Source organism: Protopterus annectens, chromosome 8.part0, assembly GCF_019279795.1.
Source record: "Protopterus annectens isolate FY-2018-M chromosome 8.part0, PAN1.0, whole genome shotgun sequence".
In the NCBI taxonomy this organism is placed as follows: Eukaryota; Metazoa; Chordata; order Ceratodontiformes; family Protopteridae; genus Protopterus; species Protopterus annectens.
This window is the reverse complement of record NC_056741.1, coordinates 1683179427-1683197740: the sequence shown is the minus strand read 5'-3', so window position 1 is coordinate 1683197740 and position 18314 is coordinate 1683179427. Positions and strand designations below refer to the sequence as shown.

The following is an 18314-nucleotide window of genomic DNA, read 5'->3' as shown; positions in this document are numbered from 1 at the left end:
TGGCTCACTGACAGAACCCACACTGTGAAAGTAGCAAACTCCAAATCCAACTTCAGACCAGTGACAAGTGGAGTACTACAGGGTTCAGTCCTAGGTCTTCTCCTGTTTGGTATCTACTTCTCTGAAGTACAGGCTAACACAGAAGGTCTTTGGCTAATGAAGTTCACAGATGGCTTCAAACTAGGAGCCATAATTGAAACTCTTAATGATGTGGACATCCTACAAAAGGGCCTTACTGAGACAGATGCCTGGTGTCAAAGCCATGGCCTCAAGCTCAATGCCAAAAAGTGCATTGTCATCCCCTTTGGTAAAAACTCTGTACCCATGAAATACCACATAGGCGGTAGTCTACTTAACACCGAAAGTATGATAAGAAATCTTGGGACACAGGTGGACAGTAGTCTCTCCTTTGATAATCACATTGCTACAGTAGTCAGGAAATCCTTCTGTGTGGCACACCTCATCACAAAAGGTTTTTCATCCAGGAAAAAAGAGGTCACTGTTCCCCTCTACTTGTCACTCATTAGACCCATTATAGAGTATAATGCCCCTTTTGGTATGTACCTCACAAGACATCTACAACAACTGGAAAGGCCACAGAAATACCTCAGATGCCCTACGCAGACCGTCTAAAAAAACTCCAGCTTTATTCCATTGCATATCACCTACTCAGAGGCGATCTCTGCCTAACATACAAAGCTATGTCAAACCCAGAGCTGTTGGACATGCTCCACGTAAAGAAATCTCAATCCCTGTGAGCTACACGCTCTAGGGACCTAAACCTTGTCACCACAATAAACAGAACATGCTGGAGGGATAGATTCCTGACCCAGAGACTTCCCATACTCTGGAACAGACTACCTATCTATATCAAACAAAGCTCCTCATTAGCACTCTTCAAAAAAATCTTGATGATTGGATGGGAAATAGAAAACTCACCCCAGGGATCACTTCTGTGGCTCTGCTCGACAGGGGCACAGGAAAATAATGTTCTTGGGTGGCGAAAGCCAGGGTACCTTTTTGGCTAGACTTGTATAGGCCCTAGGGCTGATAGCCTAGTACCTACCTATGAACCTATGAACCTATAAAAATTCTGACGGTATGAAAATACCTGATCTGAAACAATATTATAACTTCTGAGAACAAAACCTGCTATAATAGCAAAGCAATAAATAATGTTTAACATCATAGGCTAGATATATTCACGTTATATTTCTGAATAAAGGAGCAAAGTTAGTTTAGCCATTTTTATTTATTTATTTAGTTTTTTTTTTTTAAGTGAGGCTTAAAAAGCTTCTTTTTTTCAAAAATCATCTCTAAACTAACGAAGGAGTTACAATAAGCTAAAGACTGTAATGTCAACAAATTTTATCTCTTACAGAATTGTAGCAGATAACCTTAAACTTTAAGTAATTAAAAAGGTATGTACATTTCATTTGAACATTCCTGTAAACTACTATACTTTATTGCATGGTAAAAGGGAAAACTAAATATAAAGTACATTATGCATAAATTATATGTAGAGTCTAAGACCGTTATTTTTCATGAACATTATTAAAACAACTTTAGCAAACTTCACTCTGAACAACTGTGGGGATGGACTTCACAGCAAGGGCAACACTTAAGAACATAAGTTGTATCATCATATAAAAAAAAAACCAGATCATGTAACAATGTAGTATCCTATAAACAGTTTAGATAAATTGTTGACATAGAATGTGATCATAGGAAAGAGTGACTGCATTATCTTAAGGGGAAGAATATATTCACTTTCTGGCCAAGAGCAGTTGGATTATCAACTGAGGTTAGTGTTCACTTGGACATCATAGTTTTCCAATTTCCTTATGACTAATGGGACATTCCTTAATTGTACTCAACAAATGGTCATAATAATTTGAAATGTGGTTTAAGAGTACCTCTCAAGGCTCACTCTGCTGGACTGTTTTATATATACTGCCACTGCATTACTGTTTGCCTTACTACTGTAATCAACAATGGTAGCAATCTGTTAATCATTATTTCTTAAGATATCATACTCAAAGTATTTATACATAAAAAGATACCACATAACAGATTTGTAACGTGTTTCTCCATCATACTTACTGCTTCTCTTTCACCTGTTTTAGCACTATAATAAAATCCAAGATGAAGCTGAAGCAAGGAGCGATTTTACACACCAAAGTCTAATCACAGAAGATGTATAAGAATATTCTACAAATTGTTTGATGAAATACTGTGTCCTACAGACAAATTGTTGCTGTTTATCTAATAACAGTCTGATAGATAGTACTCTGATTCTATATCTAAGAATTTGACAAATCTGTTGCATTTTAATATGTATAACAACTAAATGCATTACATATGCAATTTGAAAAGACACTGTTCAAAAATGTTATTTAATTCAAGCTTTTTAAATTCATACTTTCTTTCACAGAGCCAAAACACATTTCTGACTGTGGGGACTAAGGCGTTATCAATGACCAAACTGGACTTCAACATGAATTACATATTTTTATTATTCTGGCTATACTCCCATCAGCATGGTAAGAACAATCCAGAAAACACTTATCTTAACCTATATGTGTCATCATGATATTCTAATATCCTTTTTTAGTTTCATCATGATATCCTAATATTATTTTTTAATGAAAGTGTAACTGCTAGGTCAAAGTTAAAATTCCATTTCAAAAGTAATTCCTTAGATTAAATTATCTGAAGCATATACACATAAATTGTGAGAAACTACACCATCTGTTTTGATATTAATTCTTATTTTTCTCTGTTTTCTTCTGCCTGTGCCTGCCAAGCATCAAGCTTTCCCTGTCAGCTTTCAGGCCATTTTACCCCTATACTGACTACCACACAGACACATACAGAGGTAAGAGCTGACCAGAGAGGCTATCATCCAAGTAGCCATGGAAGTGGCTTCTTCCTGACACAGGCTCTAATGTTGTTTTAGTGGCCCTAATTCAATCCTTTGTTGGATTATATGGACATCCATATCAGCATGAAGATCTGCTATACCCTTACATTGCATGTGTGTGCTAATTTATTTATTTACATTTATTTACTGGGAAATTCTGACTGGACAAGGTCCTTTTTCAGTGCAGGCCCAGGGAGAAAAGCTCCACAGAATGACATGGTAGATGGTAAACAATAACAGCCAAGGTATGTATACAGTAAAGGTGATCTTGACATGGAGAAATACAGGAGCAAATCTGGTACACATTCATGTTCATATTTATTTATTATTTATTTATTTGGCATTTGTTTACCAGGAAAGTCTGAATGGGCCAGAAAGTGTCCATTTCAGCAGAGGCCATGAGAGAAAAGCTCCACAATAATAATATTTAAAAAATCAGTTACATATATTTGAAATCACAAAGTATCATGTTACATTACAAAACATAGAAGTGAAAAAATGTACCGAGAAATATATATAGCATATGTTTCACAGTAGAGTGTATGAAAACCAATAACATGAGTTGGAGAAAATATGTAGGGAAATGTCATCAGTCTTATTATTTGCTACATAGATTAGTAAGCAATGATGAGACTTGAGACTATTCTAATAAGATATGTAAAGAGATATTACAGATCACATGATTAGAGACAGTGAGGGGAACCTGAGTGATGTCTTAGTATCAGTTAGGTTGTTCATATTAGGGTTACAGAAGTAAGAAGGATGGAGAGAAAAGGAGATTATAAGAATACTGCAGGGTAAAGTGTCCTCAGGTAGCTTAGCTGAGTACGGAGGAAAGAGAAAGAGGTAAAAGAAATGTCTGCAGAGATTAAATGGTAAGCTAAGGTAGTGGGAAAAATAAAACAAAGTAGTGGAGTAGGAAGTTGAAGAGGGTTGTGAGGTGTGAGTTAGGATGAAGGGATGAGTGAAGTATAGTGAGTAAGTTCATCCAGGACTGGCACAGGAGAAGGTCTACAATTTGTAAAGTATTCTTTTAGGGAACATTTGAAGGTGGTTAGATTAGAAACAGTTCTAGTTGTTAGAACTAGGGAGTTCTATTTGTCTGCTATTGAAACAAAAACTGATGTTTTCTTGGCATTGCAGTTTTCCTGCTTTAAATGTTGTTTTGCACATTTATCAAGACCAAATGACATTCTTATATCATCTGAAAAAGTTTTGAAAACTTGCAGTTGTGATTTCAGTTCCTCATCTGATGAGCTATACAGTTTTAAATCATTGACAAAGAGAAGATGAGAAGTCTTTACACTTTGTTGTTTCTAGGAGCCAAATTATAGCCATGGCCTAAGCTGTTAAGTAGAGAGCTTAATGGGTTAAGGGCAAGAGAGAATAGTAGTGGTACAAAGAGTCACTCTGGAATATCCCCCTTTGAATTTTTATTCCTGGGATAATAATTTGTCCTTTATCATGACTTAATTGCAAAGTGGTCTGCCACTGTTTCATGGTCACTTTAATGTAGTCGATCAGTGTAGAGTGTATCTTATACATTTTTAAGCAGTCTTTTATCCATGAATGTGGGATACTATCAAATGCCTTTTTATAGTTAATCCATGCCATACTTAGATTCTTCCCCTTTTAATAGTTCTCAACTATGACTTTGTTTAACAACAAATGACTTTCTTTTAGTTCCCTTTTGTTCTATTGCTATAATTGAGTTTTCTTCTGCTTTATAGCCTTTAAACTGGAAAGTAAGGCAGTAAGCAGGAGATATGTCTAGGTATGCACAGGAGCGGCCTTAGGTCAACTGGTGCCCTAGGCAAAAAGGCTCCGCAGTGCCCCCCACCACACCACCCGTTGCTCCCATCCTAGTCTACCTACACCAAATAAATACTGGAAAAGCACCCCTACTAGAGCAGCGCCCTAGGCGGCCGCCTAGTTGGCCTATGCCTAAGGCCGGCTATGCATTTGGGATTACTAAAATGGAGGCTTCCACAGTTTAGAAGGACAGATGGAAAACAGACTAGCTAACAAAAGATATGCATTGGCATGCAAGTTTGGGATTACTGAGATGGAGGTTTACAGATTTTAGAAGGACAGGTAGAATACCTATTTCAGTTAGTCCCCACTCTTTGCTACACAACGTACAGTCTGTAAATGTGATATGTAAGCATTTTAGAACAAGTAGTTTGAGTTTTATCAGATATGGAAAAGATGGCAATGGCCCAACTCTTTTCACAAACAGAACTGTCTCATATTATTAACAATTGACTAGACTAACCAGTAACTGTGATGTTTATAAAACATAAAATCAGGTACTGCAACTGCAATAGCCAGTAGAAACATGCTAGGAAACATGGTAATATATATGATGGAGATTAGCAGCAGAGGAAAAAAATAACACTTAACCAGATGGCATCATGCTAGAAACTTATATGTAACTGTGAAGTTCATGACCATGAAGCAAAACTTTGGGTGCTTTCACTGAATCCTAGATCAAGAAAATAGTAGAAACATGCTAATATATTTATTAGATATTAACAGCAGAAAAACAATACTTACGCAGTTTGTACCACAGTAGAAGCTTATTTGTAATTGTTTCTAGTGCAAGGTTGAATCAGAAGTAAATAATATAGCAATAACCCACGTCTGGGTGTGGGTTGGATGGATTTACCCAAGGTTGGTGTGGTTTGGTCACGAGGAAGAAAAGAAAAGCAAAACAACTGGAAAAGAAAACATATAACAAATTACACACACAAACCTAAGCTCACAAATGTAATAAAATAAAAACAATATGTATGCAAATAAACATTAAGTGAGTTATAGAAAGCTGCAATACAGGGAGCAATAAGAGAGTGAACAAAGGCCAGAGGTACTTTTGCAGCCCCAAAAAGAGAGAAATGTAATTAAGAAAAGAAATGAGATCTGATATGGTGCACCTCATATGCAGAAAAGAAATCCTTACTAAGTAATATGTCTGCAGCAAATTCAAACATATATGAAGGCATATATACAGGCAAAAAGAGAATGTGCTTAATAGTCAGTAGTTCAGTAGTACAGAAAGGGAACAATCCGAAAATAAAATTATATATCAATTAAGAATTGAAGCATTTGAATGTAAACCCCAGAAGCAAACAGGCTTCAGAAAGAAGGTCTATTAAAACAGATACAGACTAAACAAGTGAGAAAGGAAACAAAGCGGTATAGCATGAGAGTTGTTTGTTAAAATAGTTACACGATGAAGAAGTGGCAGTGGATGGAAAGCTGGGTACAACTGATGAAGATGCTTTACCAAACAAAATTCCAGGAACTCTCATTGGAAAATCATTCAAAAACCAAGATACATTTGTGATAATGCACTTGTGCAGATGTAGAAAGAACAGGAACTCAAGTTGTAGAAGAAACTTTAAACCATGAAAAGAATAATTTAAAGGAAGACTTGCTACACTTGATAGAAATTAATAAATTATAATGATAATAATATACTTGACAGAGAAATGATACCAAGAATCAAAAAATACATGGATTGTTAAAAAATTAATAAATCAAACACATTCTGTAATTGGAACTATAAGGAGAAATCCACATAATATAACCGAGATTAACAGAAAATATTACTGTGCTGCTAAATGAACAACAAAGTATTAGGAAGAATGCATAAAGTAGTAAAGGGAAATAAAGGAACAAATAGATTACCACCGTGAAATTTCCAGTGTGAAGCAAATGTGAAACAGTTCAGAAAATAATTCTCATCGATGAAAGCCGAAAAGAAAATTATTTATTTTATTTTATTTTACATTTGTTAACCGGGATGGTCCGACTGGATACATGTCCTTTTTCAGCGGAGGCCCGGGGAGAAAAGCTCCAACAGAGTTACATTGATAATTAGGTACAGTAAATGAGCTGAAAGAACTTAACTAAAACATAGGCTATTTACATACAAGTACAAGACTGCCATTACAATTTCTGAGATTACTACAAATGTAACATTAATAACATATTAGCAAGGACGGTAGGCAGTATAATGACATAGAGTTAGACAGGATACATATTTCTTTATCACAGTATACAAAGTACTTATCATCTTAGCTAGTTGTTTATGTTTTAGTTAATGGCACAGAGCTAGTCTGGGTTTGAGCAAGGACATAGCCAGTGTGACTTGAAGTGGAGTTTTAGACTATTTTTGAATTGACTTAGAGAAGTTGCAAGCGTGATGTTATTTGGGGGAGAGTTCCATATTTTACCAGTGGTGTTGGCAAATAGCACGTCACCACCTAGGTTGAGAGATTTAGTTGTTTTGACAAGGAGTCTGTTTGCTGAGCGAAGGCAGCTTAGATTGGAGTAGGGAGTCATTAAGTTTTTTAGTGCTGGGGTATTCTCAGGTTGTTTAAGGATTTTGAAGGCCTCTGTGAGTTGGGACTGGTGAAGAAGGTGTGGGGATTCTATCCATCCAAGCTTTTTCAGGTTAGTACAGTGGTGTGTTCTTTAGGGTAGGCCTGTAACGAACCTGGCAATGTGATTATAGCAGGATGAGAGCTTGGCCAGATCAGATTTGTTAAGGTGAGTGAGGACAGGAGAGGCATATAGTAGGGTAGAGAGAAGGTGTGAATGGCTGAGGCTGCCCTGGCATTCGGGGTAAGGAAGGCTTTAATTCTATATAGGGTCCCAAGTTTCTTGTTGACTGACTTAATGGCTTGGTTGATATGTATATCAAATCAGAGTTTATTGTCAATGTTTACTCCGAATAGCTTTGTATAGGTGTCTGGGGAGATGATGGTCCCATTATTGGATTTTATAGTGAAGTTTTCAGTCGGAGATCTATTGGTTGGGTAGAAGAGAAGTAACTTGGTTTTGTTTGGATTTAAGATCAGGAGATGGTTGGCAAGCCAGTTTTCGACTTTGGTGAAGCTATGTTGGGTGGTAGTTAGTAGATTTGCAAGAGAGGCATTAGAACATATTATAGTCGAGTCATCTGCATATTGAATGCAGGTGGCTTCAGGGATGACTGTTTGGATGTCATTTATGAAGACTGAAAAGAGGAGAGGTCCTAATATGGAACCTTGAGGAACTCCTATGGTATTTGGTAGTAGGCAGGAGAGCTTGTTTTGCCACATTACTGCTTGTTGTCTCCCAGTGAGGTAAGCTTGAAACCAGTCAAGGGCTGGAGTACCTAGATACAGGGTTTTTAAAGTATATAGAAGTAACTGATGGTTTACCATATCGAAGGCTTTCGATAGGTCCAGGAAGAGAGTGGAGGATATTTTTTTATTATTCTGGTTAAGATTAATGTTTTCAGTAAAAGAGAGGAGGGCAGTGGTTGTACTATGATGGGGTCTGAATCCATGTTGAGAGTCTGTGAGTAGTTTATTTTGGGTTAGATAGAGCATTAGTTGGTTGTGCATGCACTTTTCCATAATTTTGGCAAGTGGTGATAGTATGGCTATAGGTCTATAGTTGGATAGTTCTGTGGATGAACCTCCTTTGTGGAGTGGAATAACATAGGATATTTTCCAAATTGAGGGGATTGAGGCCTCGGTTATGGTTCTGTTAATTAGGATTGAGATAGGGTAGGCTATGACATCTGCAGCAATTTGCAGGTATTCAGCCGGCAGAAGATCGGCTGAAAGGGTGGTTGGCTTCAGTTTTTTCAAAAGGGATCTGATAAAGGATGTGGACACTGGCTTGAATTTAAAAGAGAGTGGTGAGTCGGGTATAGTGTTTATAGTAGTGTGGGGAGGAGAAAGTTGGTTAGCTAATGACTGGATGGTTTCTGTGAAGAAAGTATTTAATGAATTGGCTATATCTTCTTGGCTCTTGTCAGATAATGTTCCTGGGGTCGGAGTAGTGGATTTGCCTGGTTGGAGAAGTTTATTTATGCCTGCCCAGTACTTTGGAGGGTTATTCTGATGTTTATGTTGCAGATTGTAGAAGTAATTTTTCTTATCTAGTATGATGGCTTTTTTAGTCTTATTTCTAAGTTGTTGGAATTTGATACGATCTAGGGGTAGTTTGGTAGTGCGCCATTTATCCCACGCTTTGTCTCTAGTTGTTATTTTGGTTTTGGTGTCTGTTGTTAGCCAGAGTGCTAGTTGAGTTTTAATTCTTATTGAGCGTTTAGGGGCATGCGAGTCAAGTATAGTAAGGAATGAATTGTTAAATGATGACACTGCCTCATCAAGGGGAAGGAACTTTAATTTTGTCCAGTTACATGATTTGAGTTCAAGTTGAAATTTAGTTGGGTCAAAGTTTTTCTTGGATCTGATAGATCTATAAATAGGTAAGCTTGTACAATTAATTTTGTCTTTCATGATGTATGTGAGCAGGTGATCACTAAGATCATTAGGGAGAGTTCCAGACATATAGTTCTGGGGATGACTGCTGGTGAGTATCCAGTCTAGTATACTCTCTTTTTGGTTATTGTTACCTGTACGTGTGGTAGATGATATTATCTGAGAGAATCCATGTAGGTTAACAGGGATGGGGTTGGACTGTGCTGTGCATTGGTTCCAGTCAATATTAACATTGCCCAGGACAATGGTTTCTTGAGGGTAGTTGTTGGCTATCCAATGTAGAATGACCTCTAGTGTTTCTACATTGTTCCCAGGGGGAATATAGGTGACAATTAGGTTAATGCCCTTATGATTATTTAGTAGAATTTTTAGAGCTAGTATTTCAACGTTAGAGACCTGGGGTGGTTGTATAGTTTTAGTTATGATGTTAAGTGTGCTATTATATAAGACAGCTATTCCACCTCCTCTTTTCTTTACTCTATCTGCCCTAAGTATATTGTAACCAGGAGGCAGGATCTCATTGTCTTTGGTTGATGGCCGGAGCCATGTTTCAGATAGACACATTATGTTGGGGAGGTATGTGGCTAGTACAGCATGCAGGCTATGTATCTTATTGTTTAGGCTACTAATGTTTAAGTGGCATATTAGGAGGGAGTTGACCAGTCGGTGGGAGAGTGGTGGGCTGGTAGGATTTTGAGTTAAGGTTGGGCCTGGATTAGGATGGATGTCCCCATCTTTGGTTATGTTTTTTCTTAGATACGCTAGTAGTCTAATAACTTTGAATAGTAGTTTTAGTTCATATTTGGATTTTGGTGTTGATTGGAGTGGTCTTTTTAGAAGCAAGTGGTTGGAATTTATAATTTTGGGGTAGTGTAGTAGTGGGCAAGTTCCATGATCAGTGGAGGTAGGGGGGTCTTGGTTTGGCATTTTGGATAAGAGAAACCTGCGAATGTGAGATTTTCATAGCTAGTAAGAAAGTATGGCAGAATTAAGAGTGGTAAGATAAGAGGAAGGAGTTTATAATTATTTATAGACATGTTATATGTCATCAATGGGTGGGGTCAATGTGCTTCAGAGGAATAGTAGTGATTAAACAGCAAAGTGGTGGGGGGGGAGGAAATTGGAGAGGAAGTTGTGTAGGTTGGAGAGAAAGTAGGGGTGTTGCCTGGTGGCTATAAATGTAGACACAGTGGGGGTGGGTGGGATAAGGGGGCAGGGAGGGGAGTGAAGCAAGCCCGAGCGTAGCAAGGGCAAAGCGGAGCGGGGCTAACCCAGTCCCAGTTTTTGGTCCTATGAGTGGGGTATATAGTCTGATAGTGTAAGTAAGCAGATTGGAGTACAGGCTTGAAATTCAACATAAACATATACAGTTGTAAAATGTCTAATACAATTCAACATAAATAGGCATTTACAGTTGTAAAACACTTACTGGAGAGACACTGAGCCTTCATGGGGCCTGTAGCAGAGTGGATTGTAGTTTTACAAATGGTGCCTGCCACAGGTAATATTTATTAACTCTGAGATTGTCTTAAGGTAATAAACAGGGAAGGGGAGCGAAGAACAAGGGTGTGAGCAGGCAGTTCTTTGTACTGCTGCTAATGAGCCAAACAAGACAAGTATGTGTTAAGAACAATCACAATTGACCAAGGACTGCTCTGAAACTGTAAGTCTTGTCTTAATTTCTCAGGTGGAAAACCAGGATAACCTTGTATCAGTAGGCTACTGTGGTATAGTGTAAATAAACAAACACACAGTATTGATCAGTTATTGATACTATTTGCTAACAGAAGGGAATAAGAGAAAGTGGAAGATGTGTGTGTGTGTGTGGTGGTGGTGGTGGTGGTGGTGGTGGGGGGCTGCTTAAAGCCAAAGCACAGTGCTCTCCAGGGGAAAATGAAGATTGGCTCAAACAGTTAGACACATACTCAAAGTTAACTGTAGCTGTCTGCAGACAGTTCAGACCCGGACTGCACTTTTCTTATAGGAATGTTAAAGGTGGTACCAGAGTTGAATACGTAAGAGTGGTGTTAGGTCTAGAAAAGAAGAGTACAGAGAGGAGTAAGCACTTTTGAGATGGTAAATATATATTAGAAAGATTATAAAAAACACACTGAGCAAATAGCTACCACATGCAATGTCCTGAACCACTCCTTAGTATATGCAGACACTTAGCCAATTGGAAGAACATTAGAAAACAAAAACCAGACAGTTATGCAGCATCAGATAAAAATATAGCGAGCAGCAATCTGTCGTGGTTCTCTAATGTGATTCTATCCACCAGTAACAGCACAAACTTATAGAAATAATTTAGACACTAGTATGAGCTGTCTACACACAACACTATTACATGAATAACATTAGTGAACAAGGTGCAGCTATGCAAATAGACCATACATACTATTATACTAGTAACAACTTGGTGCTTGCCATAGTAACATCAAAAATAAAGCATAAAACATATTAGATGTCTAACACAATTCAACATAAACATATACAGTTGTAAAATGTCTAATACAATTCAACATAAATAGGCATTTACAGTTGTAAAACACTTACTGGAGAGACACTGAGCCTTCATGGGGCCTGTAGCAGAGTGGATTGTAGTTTTACAAATGGTGCCTGCCACAGGTAATATTTATTAACTCTGGGATTGTCTTAAGGTAATATACAGGGAAGTGGAGGGGAGAACAAGGGTGTGAGCAGGCAGTTCTTTGTACTGCTGCTAATGAGCCAAACAAGACAAGTATGTGTTAAGAACAATCACAATTGACCAAGGACTGCTCTGAAACTGTAAGTCTTGTCTTAATTTCTCAGGTGGAAAACCAGGATAACCTTGTATCAGTAGGCTACTGTGGTATAGTGTAAATAAACAAACACACAGTATTGATCAGTTATTGATACTATTTGCTAACAGAAGGGAATAAGAGAAAGTGGAAGATGTGTGTGTGTGTGTGGTGGTGGGGGGGGGGGGGCGCTGCTTACAGCCAAAGCACAGTGCTCTCCAGGGGAAAATGAAGATTGGCTCAAACAGTTAGACACATACTCAAAGTTAACTGTAGCTGTCTGCAGACAGTTCAGACCCGGACTGCACTTTTCTTATAGGAATGTTAAAGGTGGTACCAGAGTTGAATACGTAAGAGTGGTGTTAGGTCTAGAAAAGAAGAGTACAGAGAGGAGTAAGCACTTTTGAGATGGTAAATATATATTAGAAAGATTATAAAAAACACACTGAGCAAATAGCTACCACATGCAATGTCCTGAACCACTCCTTAGTATATGCAGATACTGAGCCAATTGGATGAACATTAGAAAACAAAAACCAGACAGTTATGCAGCAACAGATAAAAATATAGCGAGCAGCAATCTGTCGTGGTTCTCTAATGTGATTCTATCCACCAGTAACAGCACAAACTTATAGAAATAGTTTAGCCACTAGTATGATCTGTCTACACACAACACTATTACATGAATAACATTAGTGAACAAGGTGCAGCTATGCAAATAGACCATACATAGTATTATACTACTAACAACTTGGTGCATGCCATAGTAACATCAAAAATAAAGCATAAAACATATTAGATGTCTAACACAATTCAACATAAACATATACAGTTGTAAAATGTCTAATACAATTCAACATAAATAGGCATTTACAGTTGTAAAACACTTACTGGAGAGACACTGAGCCTTCATGGGGCCTGTAGCAGAGTGGATTGTAGTTTTACAAATGGTGCCTGCCACAGGTAATATTTATTAACTCTGGGATTGTCTTAAGGTAATAAACAGGGAAGGGGAGGGGAGAACAAGGGTGTAAGCAGGCAGTTCTTTGTACTGCTGCTAATGAGCCAAACAAGACAAGTATGTGTTAAGAACAATCACAATTGACCAAGGACTGCTCTGAAACTGTAAGTCTTGTCTTAATTTCTCCGGTGGAAAACCAGGATAACCTTGTATCAGTAGGCTACTGTGGTATAGTGTAAATAAACAAACACACAGAATTGATCAGTTATTGATACTATTTGCTAACAGAAGGGAATAAGAGAAAGTGGAAGATGTGTGTGTGTGTGTGGTGGTGGTGGTGGGGGGGGGGGGGCTGCTTAAAGCCAAAGCACAGTGCTCTCCAGGGGAAAATGAAGATTGGCTCAAACAGTTAGACACATACTCAAAGTTAACTGTAGCTGTTTGCAGACAGTTCAGACCCGGACTGCACTTTTCTTATAGGAATGTTAAAGGTGGTACCAGAGTTGAATACGTAAGAGTGGTATTAGGTTCAAAGTTAACTGTAGCTGTTTGCAGACAGCTCAGACCCGAACTGCACTTTTCTTATAGGAATGTTAAAGGTGGTACCAGAGTTGAATACGTAAGAGTGGTATTAGGTTCAAAGTTAACTGTAGCTGTTTGCAGACAGTTCAGACCCGAACTGCACTTTTCTTATAGGAATGTTATAGGTGGTACCAGAGTTGAATACGTAAGAGTGGTGTTAGGTTCAATGTTAACTGTAGCTGTTTGCAGACAGTTCAGACCCGAACTGCACTTTTCTTATAGGAATGTTATAGGTTGTACCAGAGTTGAATACGTAAGAGTGGTGTTAGGTTCAATGTTAACTGTAGCTGTTTGCAGACAGTTCAGACCCGGACTGCACTTTTCTTATAGGAATGTTAAAGATGGTACCAGAGTTGAATACGTAAGAGTGGTATTAGGTTCAAAGTTAACTGTAGCTGTTTGCAGACAGTTCAGACCCGAACTGCACTTTTCTTATAGGAATGTTATAGGTGGTACCAGAGTTGAATACGTAAGAGTGGTGTTAGGTTCAATGTTAACTGTAGCTGTTTGCAGACAGTTCAGACCCGAACTGCACTTTTCTTATAGGAATGTTAAAGGTGGTACCAGAGTTGAATACGTAAGAGTGGTGTTAGGTTCAATGTTAACTGTAGCTGTTTGCAGACACAATCATTCTAAAAACTCCTAGTGAGGTGAATATGATAACCCAAAAGCACAGTGTTAAAACAGATCAATATATAAGTTACACCATTTCTAAAAGTATATTTAAAATATCTGCTCAGGTAGAAAGTCAGGAGATACACATGGAAATAGAAAGAAATTATACAAAACAAGCAGTATAGGAATGACCTGAAGACATCCAACAGACAGTTGGGAAAGAAACAATAATCAAGATACTTCCAGGAATAGAAGCAATTAATAAATTCTGACAAAAATATCCGTAACTACCCCAATGAGCACAATAAAGATGCTGAATAGATAAAATATGTAAAAAAAATTATTATCAGGATATGGAGTGAAATTTAGTGACTGCCAGTGAGACAGAAATAAAGTTTAGAAATGCTCTTTACTGGAAAACTCCAGGTCCAGCTGCTGTACTCAATTTTCAGTTTAAGATACTAACATATTTAAACTACGATTTAGCCTCGAGTAAAATTATCTATAAGCATATCATGAAATAACACTAGCTTGCTTGCCACTGGAGAAAAATATTAATAATAATAAACTAAGGCATTAGAACAAAAGGGGGGTGAAAGAGATTCATATGGAACTAAAGACAGTCTTCTAAATAAAGCTATGATGGAGACCTTTAAAAGAACAGTAATCACAGCATGGGATGGTTACATTATGACAAAGCATATGACATTATTTCACACTCCTAGACTGTAGAATATTTTCAGATGTAGAACATTCACCACACATTGATAAATCCCATTCTAATGACTATGATATGGTACAGAGCAGGGGGACAAGGCTTTGATATGGTCTGCATAATTTTTGTGATTTACACTCTTGATTTCTTAAAGTGAAAAAGTGTTGTGATCACTACAGTTGTGACAAGTGTTTGGACAAATATGTACCAAATTATGCATTATATCCAATGATCAGCCTGATGAGAGTAGTGTGCAGTGGAATGATTACATCACTTGACATGGACGCCGTACCTTTAAATACAAGCTGAGCAATGAAAAAGTATTATCTTGCAATTGTGGATATATGGTGATCAAAGGACAATTCACTGTACACATAGCTTCCCATACCTGTGACCGTGGGATCAAGTTTCAGGGGTGTGTTGTTCATGTGATAGTTACAGGAGAAGTCATGTTCATCAAAGGATATGATTGCATTTCCTGATATTTAGTTTTAGTACATGATTTTGACACCAACTGTTTTGAGAAAGGTCTTATTACAGGATTTTTCAGGCATCTAGGTAGTTTATGATGGCACCATGTTTACAATTGTACATAAACTTGGCCAGCCATGAACTCTTAACATTTTCTTTGATTTCTGTGAAATAAATGCCAAAGAGCAGTGGTCAAGGACTGACCCCTGGGGTACACTGCTAGTGACCAATCTTTTGAAGGAGGTAGAGTCACCCACCTTAATTTCATCATTTCTATTTGTGAGCCAATTTGGCATCTAATGATTTGCGTAGGGATTTACATTGAGTATCTGTAGGGGGTGCAGATGGAGGTATGTGATCTAAGAATATAGGAGGGGAAGGTAGATAAAGTTTGAAGTAAATTTATCTGCTCTGATATTGACTAGGTACTCTGGATCCAAATAAATGATATCCTTTACTATTAGCTCTGTGCAGTGTTGCACATTGTTTCAGAGATTTGTAACATAATTAAAGAAGGCTTTGTTGTTATCCTTCACCTGAGTGGCTATTTTACCTCATATGTGGCTTAATCAGGGTCCAGAGTTCCTTGTGTAATTAGTAAAGGTGTTATTGGCATCTCAACAGTAAAATTTATTTTTGCATGAAATTATTTTTTTCTTTTGTTACAGAGCCTGTTTATATTCCCCTCAAATGTCCTTATTTTATACGAATGTTCCAATTTTCAGGCCCGATTTACCCCTGCACACAATTTTCTGAATCCTCTTCATCACATGTTATTTTTGAAGCCGTCTAGTACACAGAAAAAAAACATATTACATTAACAACATACTAGTGGCAACATTAATTTAAGGAAAGGGAAACATCTTACATCTCCCTTTTTCTAAAATAAAAATAAATTACCTTATGTAGTAGAATTTTGCAATACAGTTAATTAAAGACTACAGATTTTATACTGTCTCTTTCATAATGTGTTTATATTTTTCTTGGGAGGCTATTTTACCTCATATCCGGCTTTAGTTGATTTGATTGGGGTCTGGAGTTCCTTGTTAAGTTTAGCAAGAGAATCTTGAGCGTAAAATTTATGTTTGCATAATAACAAAGCTGTATACATTTAGAAATAAATAATCCTTTGTTCTTCAACTGACGAAAAGCAAGACAGTATAATCCCAAACTACTTCCAGAGAAGTATCATCACTGGTACAACAGTTCGCACACATGCCTTTGATGCAGATGTCCATGAATTCTGTTTCTACCCTTGGTAGATTGCTGACATTGCAGCCCAGCATAATGGAGGTACAGTCCTCCTGGGTTTCCCATCCTTCAGATGAAATGTTAAACTGAGGTCCCATTTTTTCAATTTCTCCAAATTTTTTGGGTTGCCAGTACCATGACTGGAATGGACCCCAATCCTAAGTCAAAGTACGACTAAAGTTCATGAAATTAGTATTATTTCACTCTTTAATGTCAGCCAAAAGTACTCTTCGCAGCACTGCAATGTGCCTAGTAATGACTCCTGCAATTCGTACAGAGTCATATGTATTGGTAGCATATTTAAATAGGATTGTAGACTTTTTTTATAAAACCCATTGCTCCTACTAATATTGGAACTATCTGGGTATCTTTCTTCCACATTGCTCTTGTTTCTGCTTGCAAATCCTGATATTTTATAACTTTGTGTCTCTCTGTAGGCTGGACACTGTAGTCACTGGGTGTGGTGATTTCAATGATGAATGCTACTTTTGTCTTCTTTTCCTGGACCACTATATCTGGTTCTCTAGCATCTATTTTTTGAACTGCTGGTAATGGGTGATCCCATGTGATGTAGACTTCATAATTTTCTATGATGCTTTGTGGCCCATATTTCCAGTGTTTTTCAGCTACTTTACTACCACAACATAAGCATTTGATAGTATTTTGCATTCATGGATAACAGTGCAGCCATCTCACCACATTATTATGCCTTTCAGTACACAGTCCTTCTGCCATTAGTATGTAGTATGTTGCAACCAGCAACGAGGTGTGCAATTGTTTCCAATTCTGTTTTACAAAACCTACATTTGTCTGTTTTTCCCACATGTTCAATGGACTTGTTGCACACACTGATTTTTATAAATCATTTTGTGAGCATGAAGCATCCTTCTTTTCCTATCTAATCTATCCAGCAAGATTTGGGGCCAGTCAATCACTCCAAAACTGTAAGTTAGGACAGGAAGCGCAAATTGGTTTATAGCCTGGATTTTGTTCCTAGATGTCAATGCTGTTTTCAGGATTAGTTTAAGTCTTCTGAAATACTCCTTACTAAGTTTTATTTGCATTTGTTCATGTTTTATTGTTGATCCTTCATCAGTTCCAAAATATTTATTTACTCCCTCTTGCTCAAGTTAATTTATATCACAGTCTTGTCCCAAACTGGTGTTTTCTTGGTGCTGCAGTTTTCCTGCTTTAAAGGTTGCTGTTGCACATTTATCAAGACCAAATTGCATTCTTATATCATCTGAAAAAGTTTTGACAACTTGCAGTTGTGCTTTCAGTTCCTCATCTGGTGAGCTGTACAGTTTCAAATCATCAACAAAGAGAAGATGAGAAGTCCTTGCACTTTGTTGATGTTCTTCGTCTTCCATTGCTGCAGTCCTGACAAATGGGTACTCCGCTGCCCACCATCGGCCTGAATACCAAAGGGCTAGAACCGGCGTCGGTCATGGGCGCCCGAGACTGACGTAAGTACGCGTCAGTACAAATGTGCATGACCGACGCCATAACCTCAGTCTTTCTTGCCGCATGGTCCTAAGCAGAAGCAGAATTTGCAAGTGCCGTTCGGCGTTCTGGAATTGTCAGTTTTCGAGTTTCAGACCGGAGACCAAGTTGGGCTAAGTAACCCGTTGGGGACATTTTTTGTCTTTTTCTTGCCTCAGTATTGACGGATGTCAGAAAAAGTTAATAACTGTATTTCTTGTGGGAAACAGATTCCTCATAGGGATTA

At 37.8% G+C, this 18314-nt stretch overlaps 1 protein-coding gene across 1 annotated transcript in view; it reads left to right on the top strand.

The window, feature by feature from the left end:
- The first annotated feature begins 2440 nt into the window (after positions 1-2440).
- The window catches only part of LOC122808528, a 525331-nt gene continuing 509457 nt past the window's right edge, over positions 2441-18314 (top strand). Inside the window, exon 1 of the mRNA XM_044079483.1 lies at positions 2441-2543. Within this exon, the coding sequence (XP_043935418.1) occupies positions 2477-2543 (67 nt within the window). The 5' untranslated portion in view covers positions 2441-2476. The remainder of the gene's footprint in view (positions 2544-18314) is intronic.